The sequence below is a fragment of the Oryctolagus cuniculus genome, chromosome 3 (genome assembly GCF_051225735.1).
Source record: "Oryctolagus cuniculus isolate XC-2025 breed Fujian yellow rabbit chromosome 3, ASM5122573v1, whole genome shotgun sequence".
NCBI classification, from domain to species: domain Eukaryota; kingdom Metazoa; phylum Chordata; class Mammalia; order Lagomorpha; family Leporidae; genus Oryctolagus; species Oryctolagus cuniculus.
The window spans coordinates 135702247-135725816 of record NC_142869.1 but is presented as its reverse complement, the minus strand read 5'-3'; the positions used below and the strand labels follow the sequence as shown (position 1 = coordinate 135725816).

General features: G+C 42.0%; 1 protein-coding gene across 25 annotated transcripts in view; it reads right to left on the bottom strand.

Moving 5' to 3' along the window:
- Positions 1 to 23570, bottom strand: part of NRCAM (neuronal cell adhesion molecule) — a 325016-nt gene that overhangs the window by 8306 nt on the left and 293140 nt on the right. For 13 of the 25 annotated variants that reach the window (XM_070071138.2, XM_008258359.5, XM_051849677.3 and 10 more), the window contains 4 exons: positions 22661 to 22837; positions 21247 to 21282; positions 6502 to 6633; positions 5515 to 5593 (listed from right to left, as the gene is read on the bottom strand). In XM_070071138.2, the coding sequence (XP_069927239.1) occupies positions 5515 to 5593; positions 6502 to 6633; positions 21247 to 21282; positions 22661 to 22837 (424 nt within the window). The remainder of the gene's footprint in view (positions 1 to 5514; positions 5594 to 6501; positions 6634 to 21246; positions 21283 to 22660; positions 22838 to 23570) is intronic. The other 12 variants (XM_070071141.2, XM_008258365.5, XM_051849679.3 and 9 more) reach the window with 1 other exon arrangement.

Here is a 23570-nt window from a genome sequence, read left to right as displayed (position 1 = left end):
TAATCCCATGCAACTCCTGCTTTATAAAAAACAAAAGGTGGGGGCCGGCGCCGCGGCTCACTAGGCTAATCCTCCGCCTTGCAGCGTCGGCACACCGGGTTCTAGTCCCGGTCAGGGCGCCGGATTCTGTCCCGGGTGCCCCTCTTCCAGGCCAGCTCTCTGCTGTGGCCAGGGAGTGCAGTGGAGGATGGCCCAAGTACTTGGGCCCTGCACCCCATGGGAGACCAGGAGAAGCACCTGGCTCCTGCCATCGGATGAGCGCGGTGCGCCAGCCGCAGCGGCGGCCATTGGAGGGTGAACCAACGGCAAAGGAAGACCTTTCTCTCTGTCTCTCTCTCTCTCACTGTCCACTCTGCCTGTCAAAAAAAACCAAACCAAACCAAACCAAAACAAAACAAAAAAACCACACACACACAAAAGGGGGGAATGTTAGTAAATGGCACAGTCTTATCTATGGCGCGATTTACACCCTGACACCATCCTAGGCTCTAGCCCCCACCACCATTGCTGGAAGCCAGGTGATCACATGGTCCAACCACCGGTGTCAGCCCTACCCCCATCCTAATGGGATTCACTGCTCCTACTTCCCTGCTCCCTCCCTGGCAAAGTTTTAAGAGGACCTGTTCCTGAACACGTAGGTCTCTCTCCCTCCATCTCTCCTGATCTCTCTCGCTCTTTTCTTCATCTCTGTCTCTCTCTCGATCTCTTTCTCTTGATCGCTCTCTCTCCCTCTCTCACTCTCTATCTCTCTCTTATGCTTTCCTCCTTCTTTTCCTTTTCCGCCCCTTCCCTCCGTTCTGTCGGGTTTCCCCCAATAAACCTTTTCCGCTACTCCACTGTTTGGTGTGTTTTGTGGCGACCTTATACTTTGCTTCTCATTTTCAATAAAATTCATGTGTGACTGTCAAAAAAAAAAAAAAAAAACAAAGAAAATGTGTACTATTTAAAAACTGCACATGAATTTAAAAATATTTTATACTGAAATTAACTCACATTCAAATGCCATTTCCCATGAACTTTTTGAAGTATACTTATATACTTCCCATGATACCTCTTCTCTGATTTTTAAGCCTCTACCTTCTTCTTCGTTATTTTTTTAAAAGATTTATTTATTTGAAAGGCAGAATTAGAGAGAGAGAAAGAGAGGGAAAGATAGATCTTTGAACCGCTGTTTCACTGCCCAAATGATCACAACTGCTAGGACTGGGCTAGGCCAAAGCCAGGTGCCAGGAGCTTCATCTGGATCTCCCACATGAGTATTGGGGGGCCCACGGACTTATTCCATTTTCCACTGCTTTCCCAGGCACATTAGGAGGGAGCTGGATCATAAGTGGAGCAGCTGGGACTCGAACCGGTGCCCATATGGGATGCCGGCACTGCAGGCAGTGGCTTCACTCATCACACCACAACGTGGGTTCCCTCAGACGTTGTTTCTAAGAAAGTGTTCAGCACAAATGCACAGAACTTTCCGGGCGTGGTGAGCAATTCCAAGCCTGCGTGAAGTGCTGTACCAGTGCTTGTCATTTCCCACGCAAAGATTAATGATAAACAGTAAGTAACCCTCTTTGAATACTGTACTAAGGGAAGCTGCCTTATTGATTTTAAGTGTGAAGAGTAGCTTCCCAGATGAGTTATGGAAAGTACTTTAAAAACCATACATATATTTACCTATGTATGACTCAGAGGTTTACAAAAGAAAAATTATCGACATTTTTATGAGAACTTACAAAAGATAGGAAGAATCAGATGTTAGTTCACAGCCTGGAAGGCCAAAGATTAAATGGATTTTAAAATAAATAATAAGTTTTAGGTATATTAATAATATTTTTCAAAATATAGTGTATATAGCTATAAATGCATTCTTGATGCTTACATTCATACATAAACATTACAGTGCAATGGAAAGGAAAGTTCGTATGACATTATCACAGCTTGGTTTTACACTCCTTCCCCTGGGGACACTTGTACCATGCCTCTACGCTGTGCACCTGGCTTCTGCTTGATGCTCCTGTCCCCTTGCCTCCTTAGCTGTATCCTTTTGTAGCACTCTTCCCAGTCTGTTCTTTTACTTCCCTGTGTCCTTCATGAGCTTAAACTCTGAATGTGGGACCATGGTCTATTGGTATCAGTATCCCCGAGGTCTGGCATGCAGTAGGCACTCAATTAATACTGGTGGAATGAATTTGTGATAAAATAACGATAACGGGAATAGTAGGCACTAAGAAAAATTTTCAGAATTCTAACATTAAAACATTCCTTCTTAATTTTATATTGACAGATAAAGCATTGGAATATATTTTCCTTTCTCTTGCTTACACTAAGAATGGATTTTAGGGAGTTCAATTTTTTTTCCCCTAGCAGTGTTGGTTTAGGGTTGTGCACATCCATTTCATTCACACAGTTATCAATCCAAATACCATGGGCAAATGCTTTGTGACGTAGGTTCATTCAGGTTTTAAAAAGAATGGTTCTAAAGAATAAAAAAAAGTACTTACTCAGTTGCTTGCATTGTTTCTGATTTTTCTATATGCTAGTAAGGATGACGTAGATGCTACTATCTGTATAATTAAAGAAACAAACAAAAAGCTGCAGGCTTCCACCAGAGGGTAACTGCTTAAAAGTGGATGTTAGAGTGAGGGCGCAGGGTTATAGCATATGAAAAAAAACCAACTCTGGTCACCACTGAAGTCCCATCCCTCTCTGCACTATGAAATGCCCACTGGTTCAGAGTCAGCCATGTAGAAACGGCTTCATCCTGAGGCTGGAGGATGAGCCAATCATAACAGGAATTAATTTCCACTTAGACAACAGGACCAATTTTGTGTGTGATTGGCTTAATAATCTGTTTTTCAGAAAGAAAGAGAAGAGGACTCAGTCAATAACACAGAGCTCAAAACTTCCAGAAGGTGCAAACCACAGAAATGATGCTGGAAATTTAGGGAAGAAAATGACATTTAAATGTACTGTATTTTTTTAAAAAGAGGTAGGGGTCTGTAATAAACAGCTGGAACCATTTTCATTAATTCTGACATCCGAGATAATAAAAGTCTTCTGATTTCATCAGATAGAAAAGAAACCAGAGGGAAAAATTTCTGAGGACAAGTTGGGCAGTCAGTCACAGGACAAAGCCACACCATAGGAAAGGAAATTGGGGGATGTGACTTCACTCGTGGGATTGTCCTTAGGCACTATCAGCTTCATCTGAACCAATTCCCATCACGGTGTTGTGTTTCAAGCCGAAGGTACCAGATAGAACCTTATTTCCCTTGGCACCTCCCAGATCAATGTTATTACATAGAGGAACGAGTGTTTTTTGTCACACCAATTGGGTTTGCACTCAATATGCCCAAACGAAAAGTCTTTATCTGCTGAGTAGCTCAAGGCCCAAGCCAATCAGCCATTTGGAAACGTTTCACAAACCCAGCACACATGAATCAACATTTGGACAAAAAAATAACAAACCAAACACGAGCAACCATATGTGAGCCCAGCGATTACGAGGCCAGTAACCAAACACTTGCTATGTACTGTTCAGGAACAAAATCATACTCAAAGTTGTTCGTAGATAGCTCATAGAGAGCACAGAAATCCCAGAATCAGAAACAATCCTTTGGAGATCATCTAATACTTGAATAGTATCTTATTGTATAAGTTAAAAAAAAAAAAAAAAAAAAAAAAAAAAACGGAGACCTAGACAAATTGAGTACAATATCTAAAAGCATCATGGGTAATGACTGAGTTGAAAGTAGAACTAACTAGTCCTTTGATTCCAAATCAGTTCACAAAGTTCAACCTCCATGTGAATCAAGGAGAGAAAATCACCTTAAGTTGGATCAGTTTCATGTTACTATCATAGCAAGTTAGCAATCTGACACCCATGAAGTGAGCAGTACATGCCAGATTCATGGACGTATGACAGTGACAGTGTAGGACAGGGACCCATCAGCACGTGGACAATGTATGAAGAGCAACGGTTTATCTTCACTTCATGCAAATAAGTGGTCAAGCCATATTAAAGACTGAGCCCCATCACCAAAAACCAGGGAGTGGCGTGCATATCCTGTGTAGAACTGTAGCTACAGGACTCTAACGTAAGAAATTCTTTAGTAATTATCAGCTCACCTGCTTAACACAGAGAAGAATGAATTAAATTAGTGACGATGTCTACTCATCCTGCATGAGACACGTGTGTCCTCAGCCAGGGGCACCTATGGGCTGCTCTAGTGCGTTGTGAAAAATGTCTGCATGAACAGGGTGGGGTTTTCACACACTTCCATCCCACAGCCAGCCTTTGAGACAAAGATGCCCCTCATTAACATTTTTTCTGTGTCATCAGATACAGAAATTCTGAAAAGTTTTGGAAATGACAATTAGCTCTGTTGAAGACGAAATCTGAACAGGAAATCTTGGGTGCCAAGGAAACAAAGGCAGAGCACTTGATTCTGCCTAGACAGACCTATCTGGTCTGACAACAATTTTGTTGAAAACATTTGGTTGTTCTCAACCAGTTCTATATTTCTCATCCTTGGTTTATTTCACTCTTTGTGAAACAGACATGGCAATACCCAAACTGAGCCCCAGAGACAGGTAAGATTTAACATGAATATCTTATCTACGAATGTCCTGGCAATCACAACAATGTAACATCTTGCTTCTCCTAAAAGCCTTTTCTTCTGGCAAAAACAGCCTCAAAAATGGGCTCTCCATCTTTTAGAAATTGTGCTTTAATCATCAAGAGGATTCTAAAGATGGAAAGCTAATATGTAAATGTCTTTTTATAAATGGAAGTATCCTCTGGGGGCACGGACATTTCAATAATTCAATACATAAAAATGTTTCCTTTCTGATTTTAACATATCCAAAATGATCATTCATCTGTCTTTGAAAAGATCTACAAACCTAGGCAAGAGCATCTTTGTTGAAAGAGGAGGTTTATAAGAAAATGTGGCATATAGGTTATGTTAAGATTTTTGCTCGGTGGTGGTGACAAGCCAAGAATATACTTGGGTTGTCAAAGTGCCAGAAGGCTGATATTTATTCACAATGACGAGTTTCTAAGACAACCGAGTCACCATTTTGTGAAGTATGGTGTGTGTGTGTGTGTGTGTGTGTGTGTGTGTGTAGAAAAACGAACTCAAAATCCGAAATTAAGGAATCCATTAACACTGATCCTATAAAAGCACATCAAGGAATGGACAAGTCGTTTCCTTCGCAATGCAGTCTCTGAAGGGTCTTCCCTGTTTTAATTCTCGTGGTAACACTGTTTTTGCTGGACTGACTGATACAGTCACTCTGGGACTCACTCTGCTTCCAAATCTATAACGAACACAGAGGCCAATTTTTTTTAATGAAAAATGAGGCTGTTTTAACTGTGAGAGATGTGTAAACGCTTAGACATCTACAAGGAACACATGAAATACGAAATGCCAGGCAGAGCACGTTGCTGGTGGGCGAGGGCTTGAGCACAGTTTGCGTGGGGCAGCGAAGACAGAGTAGGGGAGGCACAGAACCCACCTGTACTCTCCAAACGTCCCATCGTCTTCCTTCATAGGCTGGATCTCAGGGTCAGCGTGGGCATCTTCCTTTTCTTTAACTAAAAAATTTCAAAAATGGCATCATTACCCATGAACCTTGGGTTTCCTCATTCAAAATTTATGAGTATACTTTTTAAGATTACACAGCAGTGGAAAATAATTCTCAGTAATGTGTAACACAATGAGTTTTAAAAAAATCCATAGAATATGCATATTATCAAAAAAACTATGCATGAATTGGAATTTTTTTGCACCAAAAACAAATTTATCTTTGAATTCCAATTTTTCCACAAATGTCAGAATTGCCTTCATACAACCATATACATATAATGTGGCCATTTATATACTTTGATGTTTTTGCCATTTTGAGGCAACCCAGTTGAATGAACATATGCTAACACACGTGCCATCATATAACACATCAGGTTGTTGCACCACCTGATGATGCAACAATCCTTGTTTCTAAGATATCCCCCCTATTTTATCAATCCGTGTATTAGCCAGGTTTCAAACTGTTTTTGTAAGTCTGTTCTCTTGGAAGTCTGTTCTTCACTGGACGCATTAACTTGAAGAAACCATCAACCTTACAGGCAAAGGAACATTACATATCACTTTATCAAGACTTGGTTCATGCATTGCTTCCCCTGGAAATCTTCATGCGCTAAGCCCTCCTCAGTTGGCTTCAAGTGCTACTGGAGCATCCACAGCGTACGTGGATCCTAAAGAAGCAGACACACTCATGTCTTCAGAGGAGAGATTCATTACTCCTCCAAAGGCCTTCTGATCCTTGACAGTGTTCATGTTGCTATGATATAAAAAGGGCTCAAAAACGGTTTGAACAGGAAATCCAAGTACAGGGCTCTGGGAAGATTTACTATTGCAACCTCTGTGATTACCCCATGATGTCTTTTTAGTGTAATGAATAATTATGTAACATTATAAAGCAATTTTAATCTTTTTTTCTTACCTGGATATTTACCACCCTTGTTTCTTCTGATGAAGCAAACAATCAGCAAAATTAAGATGAGGAGCGCAACAGCACACATGAGACCAATGAACCAGCCCTGAGTTGCAATATCCACCTGCCGGCTTGCCATGGCTGGAAAACAAACCAATGGAGTTGGTGGGAATGGATTAAGGGGAAAATGAAAACAACATCATTTCTTGTGCTAAAAATAGCTATACTATAAGTCTGTTTATATGCTTTAAACGTGGCCCCAAATTGGAACCTGGTGGTTATCCATCAGGAATTATAAATTTAACTTAGGAAAATGTCATCAGTACTTGGTGGAGCATTAAGCCCCTGTTATGGAAATTAAAAATGCTATCACAAAAACTAATAATAATAATAATAATAATAATAAGGTTCTCTTAGCAAAAATTGAGAAAAATCATCACCTAAAAAATTCTAATAGAGAAATGTGCTAATAACATTAAATGCTATCAAACCCTGCTGAACATTATGTTCTTAATAGAAACAAATTCCCAAACCAGTTAAAAAATTTACTGTTTACAGGATAAATTCTGCATTGTTAAGTACGATGATAAGAATATAAAACTAGATTTAAAACAGAACAGAATATATACATTTAATAGAGTATTTTTCCTTCAAATAAAACCACTTCTGGAGGCTAAAATGTCATGGCAATGACTCTGCTGTTTTTCAAATGTTTCAGGAATCTTCTAAGAAAGAAAGCGGTCTGCATGAGAAAACCAGTTCTTGTGGGGACCGAGCACTTGTATTATTTTATATAACACCCGAATTTGTATCCAAAATATTTATCTCATTTACAAGAGTTGGTTCTGAACAGCAATTTCTGAAAAGCCAAAAGAACCAATATTTGTTATTGTTTAGGATCTGGACCCTTCAAAACACTTGGAAATATATCTTGGTCAGTGGTCTCATCACTGGAGTAAAGGACCAGTTTGAAGAGAAAATACTCATTTACATGTTCAAGTATTCTTTACATCTGCTTGCGTAAATAAACATGAAGCCCCTTATTCAACTAGGCATGGTGTGCAAAACTCCTAAGCAAACCTGGGAATAATCAGCATTTCTGGAATGACGCGAATGTATCGATCATACTGGACAAAGTGCAGCATCAATGGCTATTCAGACATGCCCATGCGGATTTGTTTCAATTCATGGGTATGAATTCTTTTTTTAAAAGGCCTTTAATTTTTCTTTTTTGACCATAATTAAGGTAGAAGTCTTTCTTCTTTTGACCCCAGAAGCATGCCCATTTCATGCACTGGATTTGACCGGATTCCTTCTGGATACGTTTCACATGGTTGGGTTGGATGTGTGTGATCGCTGGCTGCAGCGGTAATAAGCTTGACCACACGTGTACCAGGCTCTGCTGCACGTTACAGAAGCAGTACTTCATTGCTTTTTTTTTTTCTCCACACTAAGTATGGGGAGGAAAATGAAATGCTGCAAATCAAGTGTGAAGAGCAATGTTCAAAGAATGCATGGAAGAATCAAAGAAGCAGAAATGCATGATCTGGAACACAATCAAAGGCCCGGGGCCTTTCCCCAGTAGTCCCATGTGCCTCATTAGCTGGGGAGTACGCTGCATTGCGAATTTCACAAGTGAAGCACGAATACAGGCAGGTTCTGGGGCCGGCGCTGAGGCGTAGCAGGTTAAACCACCTCTGCAGTGCGGCATCCCTTAAGGATGCTGGTTTGAGTCCCAGCTGCTCCACTTCCAATCCAGGTCCCTGCTAATGCACCTGGGAAAGCAGCAGTGGATGGCCTGTGTCCTTGGGCCCCTGCACCCACGTGAGACTCAGAAGAAGCTCTGGGCTCCTAGCTTTGGCCTGGCACAGCCCTGGCTATTGTGGCCATTTGGGGAGTGAACCAGCAGATGGAAGATTCTCTATCACTATTTCAAATAAATAAATAAATCTTAAAAAATAAAGAATAGAAACAGGTTCCCCCTTCTACTCGTATACCACAGCCATCATGATGTGGGTGAACTGAAGACAGTGACAGCTAACATTACTAAATGCTTGGCACAGTCCCGAGGGTATAATCTCACTTATTCTTCACAACGATCCTTTGAGGTAGGCATTAAATGTACCATGCCCAGAGTGGTTAACGACTGTGCCCAGGAGTTGGGATTGGACCTGTGTCTATGTGACTCGGGAGAGCATGCTACTGAGGCATTATGCTCTACTGCTCTAATGCATTCCTGAAAACACATCAGGACAGCAAAAGTGCAGACATCTGAACAAAGAATCCAATACTATAGGGACTTAGGGACTGCCCATCCTGAGAAGCAAAAAAAAAAAAACAAAAAAAACAAAAAAAACCAAACATTTTTAAAAGTCCATTATATTTCTTTCAATTCACACATGGTCTCCACGTGCATTACTTCCATGCTGAACTAAAAACCAAGCGGTCTCTTGAGCACCTGATTGAAATTAAGGAGTTCCTGTTTGCAGTAGGCTTAATGACGTACAGTCGTGTCATACTTGGTCTTAGTATTTACATTTTTACTCAAACTGAATGCTACTGATAAGGGCGAAATGCAGTAAAATGCTCAAATACAAGCATAAGCATTGTCCTACAAAGATTGTCCTACAAAATTGCCGGGTCTGGCGCTGTGGTGTTGTAGGTTAAGCCATCCACCTGTGGCACTGGCATCCCGTATGGATGCTGGTTCAAGTCCCAGCTGCTCCACTTCCAATCCAGCTCCCAGTTGATGGCCTGGGAAATCAGTAGAAGATGGCCCAAGTGCTGGGAACCCTGCACCCACACGGGAGACCCAGAAGAAGCTCCTGGCTTAGGATTGGCGCAGCTCTGGCATTTAGGCCATTTGGGGAGTGAACCAGTGGATTGACGACTTCTCTCTCTGTCTCTCCCTCTGTCTGTAACTCTGCCTCTCAAGTAAATAAATAAATCTTAAAAAAAAAAAAAGATATTGACTGCTAAAACTGAACTGGCTGGCAGCTTGTTTTTTGCATTTATGCAAAGATTAGATGTATTTCTTTGACAGCTGGTAGATAAATATCCAAATGGACTTTGAGTTTTTGCCTCTATGGCTAAAGAAAGAGGAATAAAAAGAATCAAATATTTGCCTATCCTACTAATTTAAGATTGGGCAGGCACAACATGTTAATAGGTGCACACGCGCGTGCACACACATCTGCATAAATGCACACGAATGTACACGAATGCACCTGAGGTTGATGTGAAACGGAAATGGTGCAAGTAGAAGTAACTACAATTGACTTCCCATTCAGACAAGCAGGAATCTAGAGCTCAGAATGACTACAAGAGCTTCAGGCCTTCTCAGGACACTAAAATCATCTCAGCTACAGCGTACACACCCAAGTCACAGCCACAACCGTGCATATTACACACATGCCTGCACACACAGCCACAGGCACACAGAATGAGACCCATGGCTGTAGACTCCGAGTCTCCTTGGCTGGGTATTAGTGGGAAAGAGTGAAAGAGGATTTTCACTTTAGGTGAAAATTTTGTAATAAAATCATCTCCATGTATTATGTAATCCATAAAGTGATAAACACATATCAAGAATATAGAAATAAGGCAGAGAGGGCCGACGCCGCCGCAGCTCAATAGGCTAATCCTCCACCTGCAGCGCCGGCACACCGGATTCTGTCCCGGTTGCCCCTCTTTCAGGCCAGCTCTCTGCTGTAGCCAGGGAGTGCAGTGGAGGATGGCCCAAGTGCTTGGGCCCTGCACCCGCATGGGAGACCAGGAGAAACACCTGGCTCCTGGCTTTGGATCAGCGCGGTGGGCCGGCCGCAGTGGCCACTGGGGGGTGAACCAACAGAAAAGGAAGACCTTTCTCTTTGTCTCTCTCTCCCTGTCCACTCTGCCTGTAAAAAAAAAAAGAAAGAAAGAAAGAAAGAAAGAAAGAAAGAAAGAAAGAAAGAAAGAAAGAAAGAAAGAAAGAAAGAAAGAAAGAAAGAAAGAAAGAAAGAAAGGCGGGCATAGAGATGGATGTGCTTTGTTTCCCAGAAGTTTTTGTTTTTAAGATTTATTTATTTATTTGAAAGTCAGAGTTACACAGAGAGAGTAGAGAGAGAGAGAGAGAGATCTTCCATCCACTGGTTCACTCCCCAATTGGACGTTAACAGCCAGAGCTGTGCCGGAAGCCAGGAGCTTCTTCCAGGTGTCCCACATGGGTGCAGGGGCCCAAGGACTTAGGCCATCTTCTACTGCTTTCCCAGGTCATTGCAGAGCTGGATCAGAAGTGGAGCAGCCGGGACTCAAACCGGCCAAACTGACACCCATATGGGATGCCAGCACTGCAGGCAGAGGCTTTACCCACTATGCCTCAGCACCTGCTGCCTCAGAAGTTTAACACTCCTCTGTTATCATGTTGCTATTGTGTCAGGGACGCCCTGTGCCCCACAGTAGGGTGTCTCAGAAAAAAATGCTCTTGGGTTCTCAGAATCAGAAAAAACACCACAAGGTGGGTACAGGAGAGAGCAGAAATGGGTATTTGTTGGAGCATACTTAGGAAGAATCCCCTGTGCATAAAAACGTTCTGTTCAGTTAAAATACTTAGAAATGTGCTAAGGGGATGGCACTGTGGTCTAGTAGGTTCAGCCTCTGCCTGTGGCACCAGCATCCCATTTGGGTACAGCTTTGTACCCTGGCTGCTCCTCTTCTGATCCAGCTCTCTGCTGGTGGCCTGAGAAAGCAGTAGAAGATGGCTCAAGTGCTTGGGCCCCTGCCACCCACATGAGAGACCCGGAGGAAGCTCCTGGCTTCTGGCTTCAGCCTGGCCCATCTCTGGCCGTAACCAGTGGACAGAAGACTTTTCTCTCTGTCTCTCCCTCTCTTAGGTCTGTAACTCTGCCTCTCAAATAAATAAATCTGAAAGAGAGAGAAAGAGATATGCTGATTGGGGACCAAAGTTTAACAGAGAAGCTGTTGGTAAAAAACAAATCTGTTTAAATCCTTTGTGATATGAGGAGAAGACACTTGGTAGAGGAAGGAGAGGTGGCAGAGTGTGGTGTTAATGAGATGTCATAGCAGGTCACACCTGGCGATACCAGGTGTGGTGGCACTCATGGATTCATGCAGCAGTATGGGGAAGCAACACAGCCTCGGGACACTGCATTCTTTTTTTTAAATATTTATTTATTTGAAAGGTAGAATTACAGAGAGGGAGAGAGAGAGAGAGAGAGAAAGAGAGGTCTTCCATCTGCTGATTCACTCCCCAAATGACCACAAAGGCCAGAGCTGTGCTGCTGAACCAAAGCCAGGAGCCAGTGCAGGGCTCCACATGGGTACAGGGGCCCAAGTGTCTGGGCCATCTTCCACTGCTTTCCCAGGCCATAGCAGAGCTGAATCGGAAGTGGAGCAGTCAGGACTCGAACCAGCACCCAAATGGGATGCTGGCACTGCAGGCGGCGGCTTTACCTGCTATGCCACAGTGCCAGCCCCGACACTTGCAGTCTTGTTTGGTCTTCAATGTGTGTTACAGGAGAAGAAGAAATAGACCTTAAAAGCTCAGACTACAAAAGGCAGAGATAGTATCCTATTATCCATGAAGCCTACACAAAAGTTGGATCAGGGTTCCTGAAATGAGCAAAACTTGGAGAGAGAAGCAGCTCAAGAATGCAGAGTTTAAAAATTAGCCAGCTAGTATGCTCTCACACCTGGCGTGGAGGAGCAAGAGCCAACGATGAAGCTTCACACCAGTGTTCACTCTGTACTAAGCACAGAGCCACAGAAACAGAAAGGGAGACGGGAGCTGCAGCGACGCCAAGTGGAGGATTCTGGAATGGGGATGGCATTCACTCCTAGGGGCAATATGCTAACTAAAGTCATTAGGGCCCAATCAGTATTTACGCCTCCTGATGGTCACACCTGTGTGTACAAAGTGACAACCAGTGGTGTGTCTCCTCATCTTGTCTCTTCATCCCTGGTACACAATAGCCCACCCATCACAATCCCTCTCCTCCAGCTGCCTGGAAGCTGCTGCTGGAACAGCGGCATCACACCGCTGAGGAAGAATCAGCTTTCTAAAGGGCCTGCCTTGTGTCCTGTAAGAGGTCAAAAAACAACAAAATGATGCTACTTGACTCTGAGGGTGCATCTAACTCTCCTGCAAGTTGGGAGTACACGTGGAGCCGTTAGGGCTGCAGAGTAGCTGACACTAGGTGCTACGGAAGCAGTCACTTCCGAGAGGATCTGTTCCCTTCTGGTGTGGGCCTGGGCCTGGGGTGTACTGAGGGTCTCTCTCCTGGTGCTGGAAGGCTGAGCGTCTCATGCCAACATTCACCTTGTTCTTGCTGGCGACCCGGGGAGGTCCTACCCCTCTCTGAGCTTTGACACGAGGTGGAAGAGGGCAGTCACAGTGCCTGCTTCACAGGGTTGCTGTAAGGACTGAATGAGAAAACCACTCGCTCAGCCTAGAGGAGAGCTGAGGACAGTCCAGTCCCTGCCAGCTCCGTATGCACAGAATATCTACTTAAGCTTTTATGTTTCCAAATTAAATGTTATCAGTAACACAATAACCTTGTAAGACTGTGAATTGATGCGATAGTTCCCTTTTATGTGTAATATAGCATTTTCCTCGAAGTATGTACATACATGGACATGGAGTAAAAAGGAACAAAATAGCAGGGAAGGTATGTTTTGTTAAAACACTATTATTTTAGGGACTGGCGCTGTGGTGTGGCAGGTAAAGCCGCTGCCTGTAGTGCCGGCATCCCATGTGGGCACCGTTTTGAGTCCTGGCTGCTCCACTTCAATCCAGCTCTCTGCTATGATCTGGGAAAGCAGTGGAGGATGGCCCAAGTGCTTGGACCCCTGCACCCATGTGGGAGAATGGGAAGAAGCTCCTGGCTCCTGGCTTCAGATCAGCTCAGCTTGGTCATTGTGGCCACCTGGGGAGTGAACCAGTGGATGGAAGACCTCTCTCTCTATCTGTCCCTGCCTCTCTGTAACTCTGCCTTTTGAATAAATAAATAAATTTTTAAAGAAAATTATGATTTTAGCAAAAGGAGATTTAAAAACTATAGTTGGATATCATGGAATATTACTTTTGGTTTCTTTCTTCTTTTAAGCCACCTATGATTGGATGTTTCCTCAATTATGAAAAATTACTTTAAAAATCATCCTGTTTTGTGAATAAAAGATACACAAAAAACACAACTTGTCTATGAGTTCTACAGGCTACACAATACTTCCTGAAGAAGGCATGAAGTGACTGAACACAGTTAGGGACATGAACCAAAAACTGAATGCATACCACAAAATCCTCATTTACTCAGAAGCAGGCAGGGTTGCTTCTCATCTTGTAAGCAAATAGGAACATTCTTGTATTTCACATGAAAACTTTTTGTTAGAACAGTCAAATTTGTTGTGATAAAAATGTAATACATGAATTGCAAAATTTCTTGTTCCATGGAAATTCAATAAAACATCAGCTATCTACACACCCTGTTGGGATCTGCTGTGCTGTAGTCCATTTTGGTACAAAGAATTGTGATTTTTTGATGTTACTTCAAATGCAAAAGCATTTCAACAACTTCAGTTGAATTCAGAGGGGCACTTTGTACATGTAAGGGATATAAAAATGGAATTATCTACATTATGTAGGTCAGACATTAACATATTAAATATGTTTTTGGTAATACCATGGCAAAAGTTGATTTGCTCAATCCTGTAATTGATTTGAACCAAACAGCTAAAGGGCCCCACAGAAAGATGTTCATGTCCCTCCCTACCTACAACACAGTCCCACCAGCCTCGTCTCCACCTGTGAAGACACAGCCCCTACCTCTGACTGTGAAGCCAGCCCTGGGGTGCTGTGCACCTCACTGGGCCTGTCTCAGACTCATCCTCTGCACTCACAGAACCAGAGCACCCCTGAGCACCAACCGGAACTTTGTATGCTGATCCTGGTATTAGCCCCTTTAACCCAAAGAAGTTCCGAGAACGAGAACCATTGACAATTTCTTTTCTCCATTCTGCTTTGCCTATGGAATTGTTGCAAAAACAACCAATTTGAGTATTTTGAGGGACTGGAAGTCACTTTATGCTTCAAGCAAGGAAAATTCCTTATAAGCTAGAAACAAAATCTAGGATATGTGGGTTTACCATTTTGTATTGTTACAATTCTAGTCAGGTCAAATAAATCAATTAAAACGAAGAACTACAGGGGCCAGTGCTGTGGCACAGTGGGTTAAAGCCCTGGCCTGAAGTGCTGGCATCCCATATGGACGCCGGTTCTAGTCCTGGCTGCTCCTCTTCAGATCCAGCTCTCTGCTATGGCCTGGGAAACAGTAGAAGATGGCTCAAGTCCTTGGGCCCCTGCACCCACATGGGAGACCCAGAGGAAGCTCCTGGTTCCTGACTTCGGGTCGGCTCAGTTCTGGCCATTGCGGCCATTTGGGGAGTGAACCAGAGGATGGAAGACCTCTCTCTGTAATTCTTTCAAATAAATAAAAATAATTTTTTTTAAAAATGAAGACCTACATAAAAATAGCCTCAAAGAAAAACTGGCTAGATATCCAGATTGCAAAATAAGTATATTTATTCCTGTTTTTAATACAAAAGAAATTTCTTTATCCTCCTTTGCCTTATGAAGTTGTTGAATTTCTGTAAAGATGTTTTATAAAAAGAAAGATCATACATTAAACGGCTTAAGTGAACTATGGGACGAATTGCTTTTTAAGAGTCACAAGATGAATCTTTGGCAAATTTAAAGTCCATCAAATTTATCCAGTTTAGAGATTCTTTCTCAAATATGAGTATGGGTCTTTCTAAAAGGATACTTATTTCTTTTCTTTTTCTTTTTTTATTTGACAGGCAGAGTTTAGACAGTGAAAGAGCATGACAGAGAGAAAGGTCTTCCTTCCATTGGTTCACTCCCCAAATAACCACTATAGCCGACGCGCTGCGCCATTCCGAAGCCAGGAGCCAGGCACTTCCTCCTGGTCTCCCATGTGGGCGCAGGGCCCAAGGACTTGGGCCATCCTCCACTGCCTTCCCGGGCCACAGCAGAGAGCTGGCCTGGAAGAGGAGCAGCCGGGACTAGAACCCAGTGCCCATATGGGATGCCGGCGCCACAGGCGGAGGATTAACCAAGTGAGCCATGGCGCCAGCCCCTTAAAAACATTTATTTGCATGATAACGCCTTAAGCAGAAAGTTGGACCATGTTCTTGTCACAAATACTCAGTGACCGCACAGGTCATTATACACAGGACTCACTACGTTCAGGGAGGGACCCCGGGCTTCCCTGAATGCTGAGAACCACAGCTGCCCCTCCCCCAGCAGAGGTGGCGGGGCTCTAAGCTGAGTGACTGACCTGGGGTTATGTCGAATATTGTAACACAATGCATGTTCCTCCAGTGGGTTCATGCTACGCAATTTCGTTTAAACCTTGTTGGGTTAGTTTGTGCAAAATGAGTATTTTCAAGTTGGTTTGATTTCTGCTCCTGTGAGGTCAAATTTGAAATTTTCCTCTCTGCTGCTTCCACTTTGAGAAATATAATTATTACTGTTGTTTACATGTTGTGGGTATAGAGGCAGTTGTAGGTACCACACTACGAAAAATAACACATATAATGTAATTTATGCCCTTCAATATAAATAACATGAAAAATGGTATTTCCAGTTATACATAAAATATTTATACTATGTGCATAATTCACTATGATTTTTTTTAGATAACTGATTCATTTAATTGAATCAAGTTATTTTTCAAGGTAACTGACAGTAAATCCTTAACAACATTTTTCTTCTCTTGAAATGTAAACCCATTAATTAAAGACCTGGTAATGAAATTGTTTCTTACTGCCTGCTATACCATATTCAACATAAAAGTTCACGGGCTCTGGGCCCTCATATTCCCAACGGATACTGACACAGGTCTCAGGAGCCACAGCAGTTAGATTGCTGATCCTGGAAATTACTGTCTGAACTAAACACACAACAGAAAAACAAAACAAACAATCCTCTTTCAGCGCCATCCATGCAGATATAAAGTAAGCCTAAATCCGCTGAAGTAGTGCAAATAAAACTAAGTTCAAATTCACTGCTGAAATTTAGGATTGGCTTACACTTCACTCTCTTTACTGAAAGGGTTTTCTTTGGCTAGATTACGGCATTGGGAAATAATTTGATATCAAAGTATCCTGTATGATATTAAAATGTCTGGGTTCTACTCCATAGGTTCTGAACCATGTGAACTGTTGCCCACTAGACACAGTTCCAGGAGACCATGGTCTTTGGTTACTGATGTAAGACAGGCAGGGGAATTGTGGAGGAACCCTGGGGACAGAAGTCCTTATGGGACATCAATTTCAAAATCAGGCTCCACACCACCTGGCTACTTTTGAGTTCTGATTGCCCGATACACTCTACCTGAGGTTAAGGAGGAAGAAATGAAGGAGCAAGACCTGTTTTACGTGACACACCCCAGAGAGCAAGAAAGCCTAACCTGTTGTATTTGCTACACAGCATTTTCTGAAAATTCATAATGTAATCTGAACAGCTTCTTAAAAATCCAAATTATGAATGCTGCTTGCTACTGAGTAATGACAGTACCTAAAGTCATTCACAAATAGTATTTGAGTAACTGAGTCTGATTCTATCAGCTCTATTTGGATAGCTTAAATTAAAACTCACCTATTTATATATAACTTGGGTAGTTAAAAAATAAAATCAATATACTACCCCAGAGAAAATGTACTAAGGTAGTAACTCAGAAAGTATCAGTGGGTTTATTCAGACTCTATAATTAAATTTTAAAATATGCTGCATAACTTAAAAGCTAAAGGATTCTGCTGAAATAAGTTTAATGAAAAAAATCTGTCTTAACATCAAAAAGAGAAGTGCATTAAAGAAGTTAAATCACAAGGCCGGCACCGTGATGCAGCATATTAAAGCTCTGGCCTGCAGCACTGGTTCAAGTCCTGGATGCCCCACTTCTGATCCAGCTCCCTGTTAATGCACCTGGGAAAGCAGTGGAAGATGGCCCAAATCCTTGGGCCTCTGCACCCATGTGGGAAACCACGTAAGAAGCTGTAAGAAGCTCTTGGCTCCTGGCTTTGGCCTGGCCCAGGCCTGGCTGTTGCAGCCATTTGGGGAACAAACCCTTGGATGGAAGACCTCTCTCTGTCTCTGTCTCTACCTCTCTATGTAACTCTGTCTTTGAAATAAGTAAATAAATACTAAAAACAGAAGTTAAACCATGCACTTGACCTCTGAAATTTAATTTAGCAACACATGCATATTTCACGCTTTTTTGAGCTAAGAATAAGGAAAGGACAGAAAGCAAAACCGATCATTGAATTATGCAGAGTTTTTTGGGGACCTAATTCATTTTAGTTTTCTTAGATTTGCTTCTTAAAGGAACAAATCATGACAGGAATATGATCAATCAACAGAGATAATAACATGGAGCTATGTGTAATTTAGTTTTGGACCATCTATAGAAAAAGCTAAGACAGAACCATAAAATACTCCTGACAGAGGAGAATTTAGCTTTGTTTTCTCACATACAGTGGTCTTTGTGGAGGCTCTTTTTCCTTTCTAGAATTTCTCCTACAACTACTTTGTTTTTGTTTGCAGGTTTGAGATAAAATCAGTGTTTCAAAGAGGTACCTGCTCACCCATGGGCAAAGCAGTAGCCACAATAGTCAAATTATGAAAACAATTCAAGGGTCCACTGGCAGATGATAGATAAATGATGGTAAATATATATAATGAAAAGCTTTTGATCATAAAAAGGAAGGAAGTTCGGATATAAGCTACAACATGGATGAACCTGGAGGATATTATGCTAACTGAGTCAAACCAGGCAGAGAAAGACAAATACTGTGTGATCTCACGTGCATGTAAAATCTCCACAAGTCACACAGAAAAGGCTCTGTATCAGAGAGTAGTATAGAGGCATCTAAGAGCTGGGGACGGGTTGGGGAAGTGGGGCGATGGTGGACACAGGGTACAAACTGACAGTTTGTACCCTTATCTTATGATGAATACGTTCCAAAAATCTAACTTACATCACTGTATTGTTAATGGTAGCTAATAAAAATGTCTTGTGTACTGGAAACTTTTATTTAGCTTATTCTTAAAGCCACTGAGAGACAATACTACCACTTTCGGAAGTTATGCTGTTTGGTCACTTGCCTCATAGAGACTTCTAACTCTCCCTCCTTTTAATCCCCACTTATTCACTTACTCACTGAGCAAAAAAACACCCATTGAGTCCCTAGGATAATATCATTAACTGAGTTATTTTGGCTTCTATTTTACCATTTAATCTCTTTGTAACCACACACTCAAAGCCTAGGTTTCCTTAACATCTTTTAAATGTTGTAAGAAAACAATAAAAATATAAACTTCAGTGCATTTCTTTTCCCTTCTTCAAGTAGAAGTGAAGTAAAATCACTTTCGGAAAAAAAATGACAATTTGTAATGAAGTCACATTAGATGTTGATGCTTCCATAGCTAAGGATAACATGTTTTTTTCTCAATGAGCTACATCTCATTTATCCCCTGCTTTGCTGCTTTAAATTAAAATATAAAAGATATACTTAAAAATTAAAATTTGTAAGAATTGTAGAGAACTAAATCTCACACAGAGAAGGGAAACAGAGAGGCACACCAAATTCATCCTTAGATTGAAAATAATATTTTTAAAGGAAGAATCACTCAGATTCACAAATTCTACTTAAGGAGTTAATAGTCTTCATGGCAACATGATCTCATTTTTATGTTAGTAATGCTTAATTACTACTGCACTAGTAAAAAAATATTGAAAATAGGTCAGATTTAGCTGTTTTTAAAACATTATTCCTTGTCTTATCTGAGGTCCAGCTGATTCTAATACCAGAGCTTAATGAGCTTCCAGACATCCCATATTAGCCTGTCTCTGCAATGACACAGCTGCTTCCACGTCTGCAGGTTCCAAGTTCAAAGATACAACCTGCAGGGGATAGGAAATACTCCACAAGAAAACCATGTCTGCATAGATCACATGCAGACTATTTTTCTGGTCATGAGTGCCCCCAAACAATGATAACTCTACATAAATTCACACTGTGTTAGCTACTGCAGTCATTTAGGGGCGATTTGAAGGCTCCAGGTGGATGTGCACAGGTTATACTCAAGCACAAGGTCATTTCACAGAAGTGACTTGAGCATCAAAGGGGTTTGGCATCCGAGGGGCATTCTGGAACCAATCTTCAACAGCTACTGAGGTAATCCTGTCATGCACAACAGTTTTAGATTCGTCAAGTAGTCAACCCAAAACTCTACTGATAAAGACGTCTTTGAGCTTTCACTGATCAAAAGCAGGGAATGATGTTTCTTCCAGAGCTCCACAGAAGGTCACACGTCCTCACAGGCAGCCCGGGGATGCACAATTTCTCTGCCACCAACTCTTGGCACAGCCACAGGGATGTGGCCACCATGGAGGAGAGAGGCCTGGCTTCTACCTAAAAGCTTTGATGAGCAGACATCAGGAAAGCATTGTACAACAACCTATGAGTTTACTTGCTACCTAATTGTTCTGGTAAAGAAGCATACATAGAAATATGTTCACATCTTTCCACAATGCTTCGGGAGTTTTGAATTTTCAAGTGTCTGTTCTTTCAAGTCTAATACATGAATGTAACATTATCAAGTTTGCTGGAAATGGCTACACTTCTTACCCAGTCACTCCAAAAATCTATCTAATGTAGATTTTACAATTTACCAAGGCTCTGAAGGTAAGTGAACTGCTAAGAAAACAGAAGAAATGCATCAAGCCCAAGCTCACAAGAACTAAATAAATTCAGGCACAGCACATATAGCTCCTGGTCTTCTGTTTCTTCATTCCTGTTTGCACTTATGTGGCCTGCAAAGCCCAAGAAAACCCATGACTCAGAGCACTCTCAGAAAAACAACAGCCAGTGGCCAGGACACTGCAGCTTTGTCAAAGCCAACTGGTCAACCAATAGCCAAGGGTCAGAGACCTAAAGCACTCCGGCATTTGCACAGGTGGATGATAGGTTACAGCATCTCAAGCACCATCTCCCCTAAAAAGCCTTTCTGACCTCAGGAGCTGTCTGAGGCAAAGGAGAACAGAAGTGACCCCTTGCGGATGGCTGGCTATGTCCCAGTAGGAACCCTGAACAGCCTGTTGAAGACAAGATGGAAAAAACAACAAGCAGAGTGTGTGGGAAGTCTCCCTGCTCTGTAGCGGGAGTCCCAGCAGGGACACTTTGCGTCCCAGCCCAGCTGGAGGGGTGCTAACCCAGAGTTCCAAGTGGATAGTGGCATGTGATGGCAGCAGTGTGTCTGAGAGGAGTGCAGCTCTATCAGATGAGAACAGGAAGCTGGGCCGACCCGGATCCTCACAGGATCTTTTCAACACAGGACTGGTACTTCTGAATTCCTGCTACGTGGCATGGCCATGTGGAGGATCTGGGACAAATCCACAGTGGTGATCCTGTCTGATCCAGCCAAAATCGTATCATTAAAAGCTAAGGTTGGGATCTGCACCAGGGATAAATCTTGATAAAAAAAATTTGGGGAGAATTGAGTACGTGGCTTTCTAATTGTAAATAAGATTAGACATTAATTGTAAAGCCAAGATCTTCTCCTTAGTTTGGTGGTTCCAAGCACATTTTATTTTGTCTTTTTTACCCATGCTGCACTTCCCCACGTTGAACATTGCAAATTTCACACATGTAGAAAGTCATGCAGATGAGTTATTTTACCTTTGCCTGCACCTACATCAGGTAGAAGAATACCAGCTTTAATGAGGGAAACAGAAACAGGACACTATATAGTTAGATGTAATACACTTGTGAGCATGTATAGCGATACAAAACACTTATCAAAATACTATGGCATGCAAGAGGAATGAAGGTACCATCCACATTAGGTACCAGGGACAAAGGTTTGTCAGCGTCCCCAAACTTACAAAGGACTCAAATCCACATACTATTTAGGATGCATTATGCATGCTTGCCTAGTATCTAAGCTGGTATAGGATATTTCAAAACCACGTATGGTGAGAAATGTCAGTTTCTTATGCTATGGTAGATAAGTAAATACCTCTTAAGCCATTCTACTGTTTAGCAACATGCAAAACCAGATAATCTTGTACAATATTTTTGATCATTTTTGCTGAATCTGTAACTGTCAAAATGCTTTTCCAAATGTATGAAAAGGCATGTTAATGCCTTTTTTAAAGACATTAATCAGGTTATTTTTCTGTCTCTGTACCAGATGGCATGCCAAAATACAAAGTCCCTTGCTCAAACATAAAATAAATATACTGGCCGGCGCCGCGGCTCAATAGGCTAATCCTCTGCCTTGCGGCGCCGGCACACTGGGTTCTAGTCCCGGCCAGGGCGCCGGATTCTGTCCCGGTTGCCCCTCTTCCAGGCCAGCTCTCTGCTATGGCCCGGGAGTGCAGTGGAGGATGGCCCAAGTACTTGGGCCTTGCACCCCATGGGAGACCAGGAGAAGCACCTGGCTCCTGGCTTCAGATCAGCTCGATGCGCCGGCCACAGCGCACCGGCCTCAGCGGCCATTGGAGGGTGAACCAACAGCAAAAGGAAGACCTTTCTCTCTGTCTCTCTCTCTCTCTCACTGTCTACTCTGCCTGTCAAAAAAGAAAAAAAAAAAAAAAAGAAATACACTACTTAGGGACAGTCCTGATTTCTTGGCTAGGAAACCTAAGTCAATGTGAGGACTAATGGTTTTTCTCCAGTGAGTCATAACCAGAACTAGAATTACATATACTATGTGTATATGGGGATGCATATCTGTGTATGCATCTATATGTATTATATGACTACGTACTAACACATACATGTATGCATAAAGTTGCAGATAGGGAAAAACAACACCATAACTTTGAATTCCAGTGTGGCAAATATTGTAATTTCTCACTCCCATCCCAATATTTCACATGGATTTGAAAAAAAAAATACCATTAGTTATTCCAATATGAAATAAATAACTATTTGGACTTCACTACATATGAGAAGGAGAAATTACAAACTGGTGCTTGTGTTAACTGGGTAAGAAGGATATTCCATGGCAGGAAGGAAAGCATAAACTAAAAGTGTTTTAACCCCACAAGACTTATCATCCCATGGATTTTGTACATACCCATCTTACCTTCATCCACAGTGGTTACTGCTTCCTCTGTAATCTGACTTCCTGATCCTGCTGATGTTTGTGCATATAAATAGAATTTATACCGAGTGCTGTAATTTAAATTTTTCAAAGTCCAGCGTGTCTTGTTGGCAGGAATTTTTAAGTCGACCAGAGGTCCTAATTCATGTGTGCTGTTAACTGTCGATCAGAAAATAACAGGCAAGTGCATTCTCCATTAATCGTGATAGGAATACTATTGTAAATAAATATGTCAACCAGAAATGTCACATCTGCCTTACACTGGCTTTTCTAATCCTCCTCACTCCTGGCCTGATATAACCAAGTGATAACCTTTGACAGATCCGATAGTGTAGTATAATATACTATAACACAATATGGGGCTATGCTCCCACTGGCTTAAAAGCCAGAGCAATTGTTTGGTTGAATGACACCAGCATTTTTTATTTTGTGGTTTTGGAGGTGGAGCCACAAACTATTAAATAATCCCAAATCTTTTCTTCAGAGGCCTTTTGCCAACGAAATCTCTTCTTGCCATCTTCTAATTACAGATAATGGCTGCCTGGACTGAAGACAGTGCCCACCTGGACTCTATCCTCAATGGTCTGCTTTGTAGGGGTCTTTTTTAAAAGGCTGTGGAAAACGCACTGGATTCAAAAAAAAATTTTTTTGCACCAAATAACCTTATCTTTTAGGTCTATTTGTCTACATTTTTTTCCATTACCCTCAAAATTCTACAGATTACTTAATTTTCAATAGTCTACACATCATTTTTCTTTAAAAACTAAGATTTGAGTTGTATCAGCTTTGTGGTGTAGTGGGTGGAGCCACCAACTGCAACACCAGCATCCCGTATGGTAACTGGGTATCATGTCCTGGCTGTTCCACTTCTGATCCAGCTCCCTGCTAATGT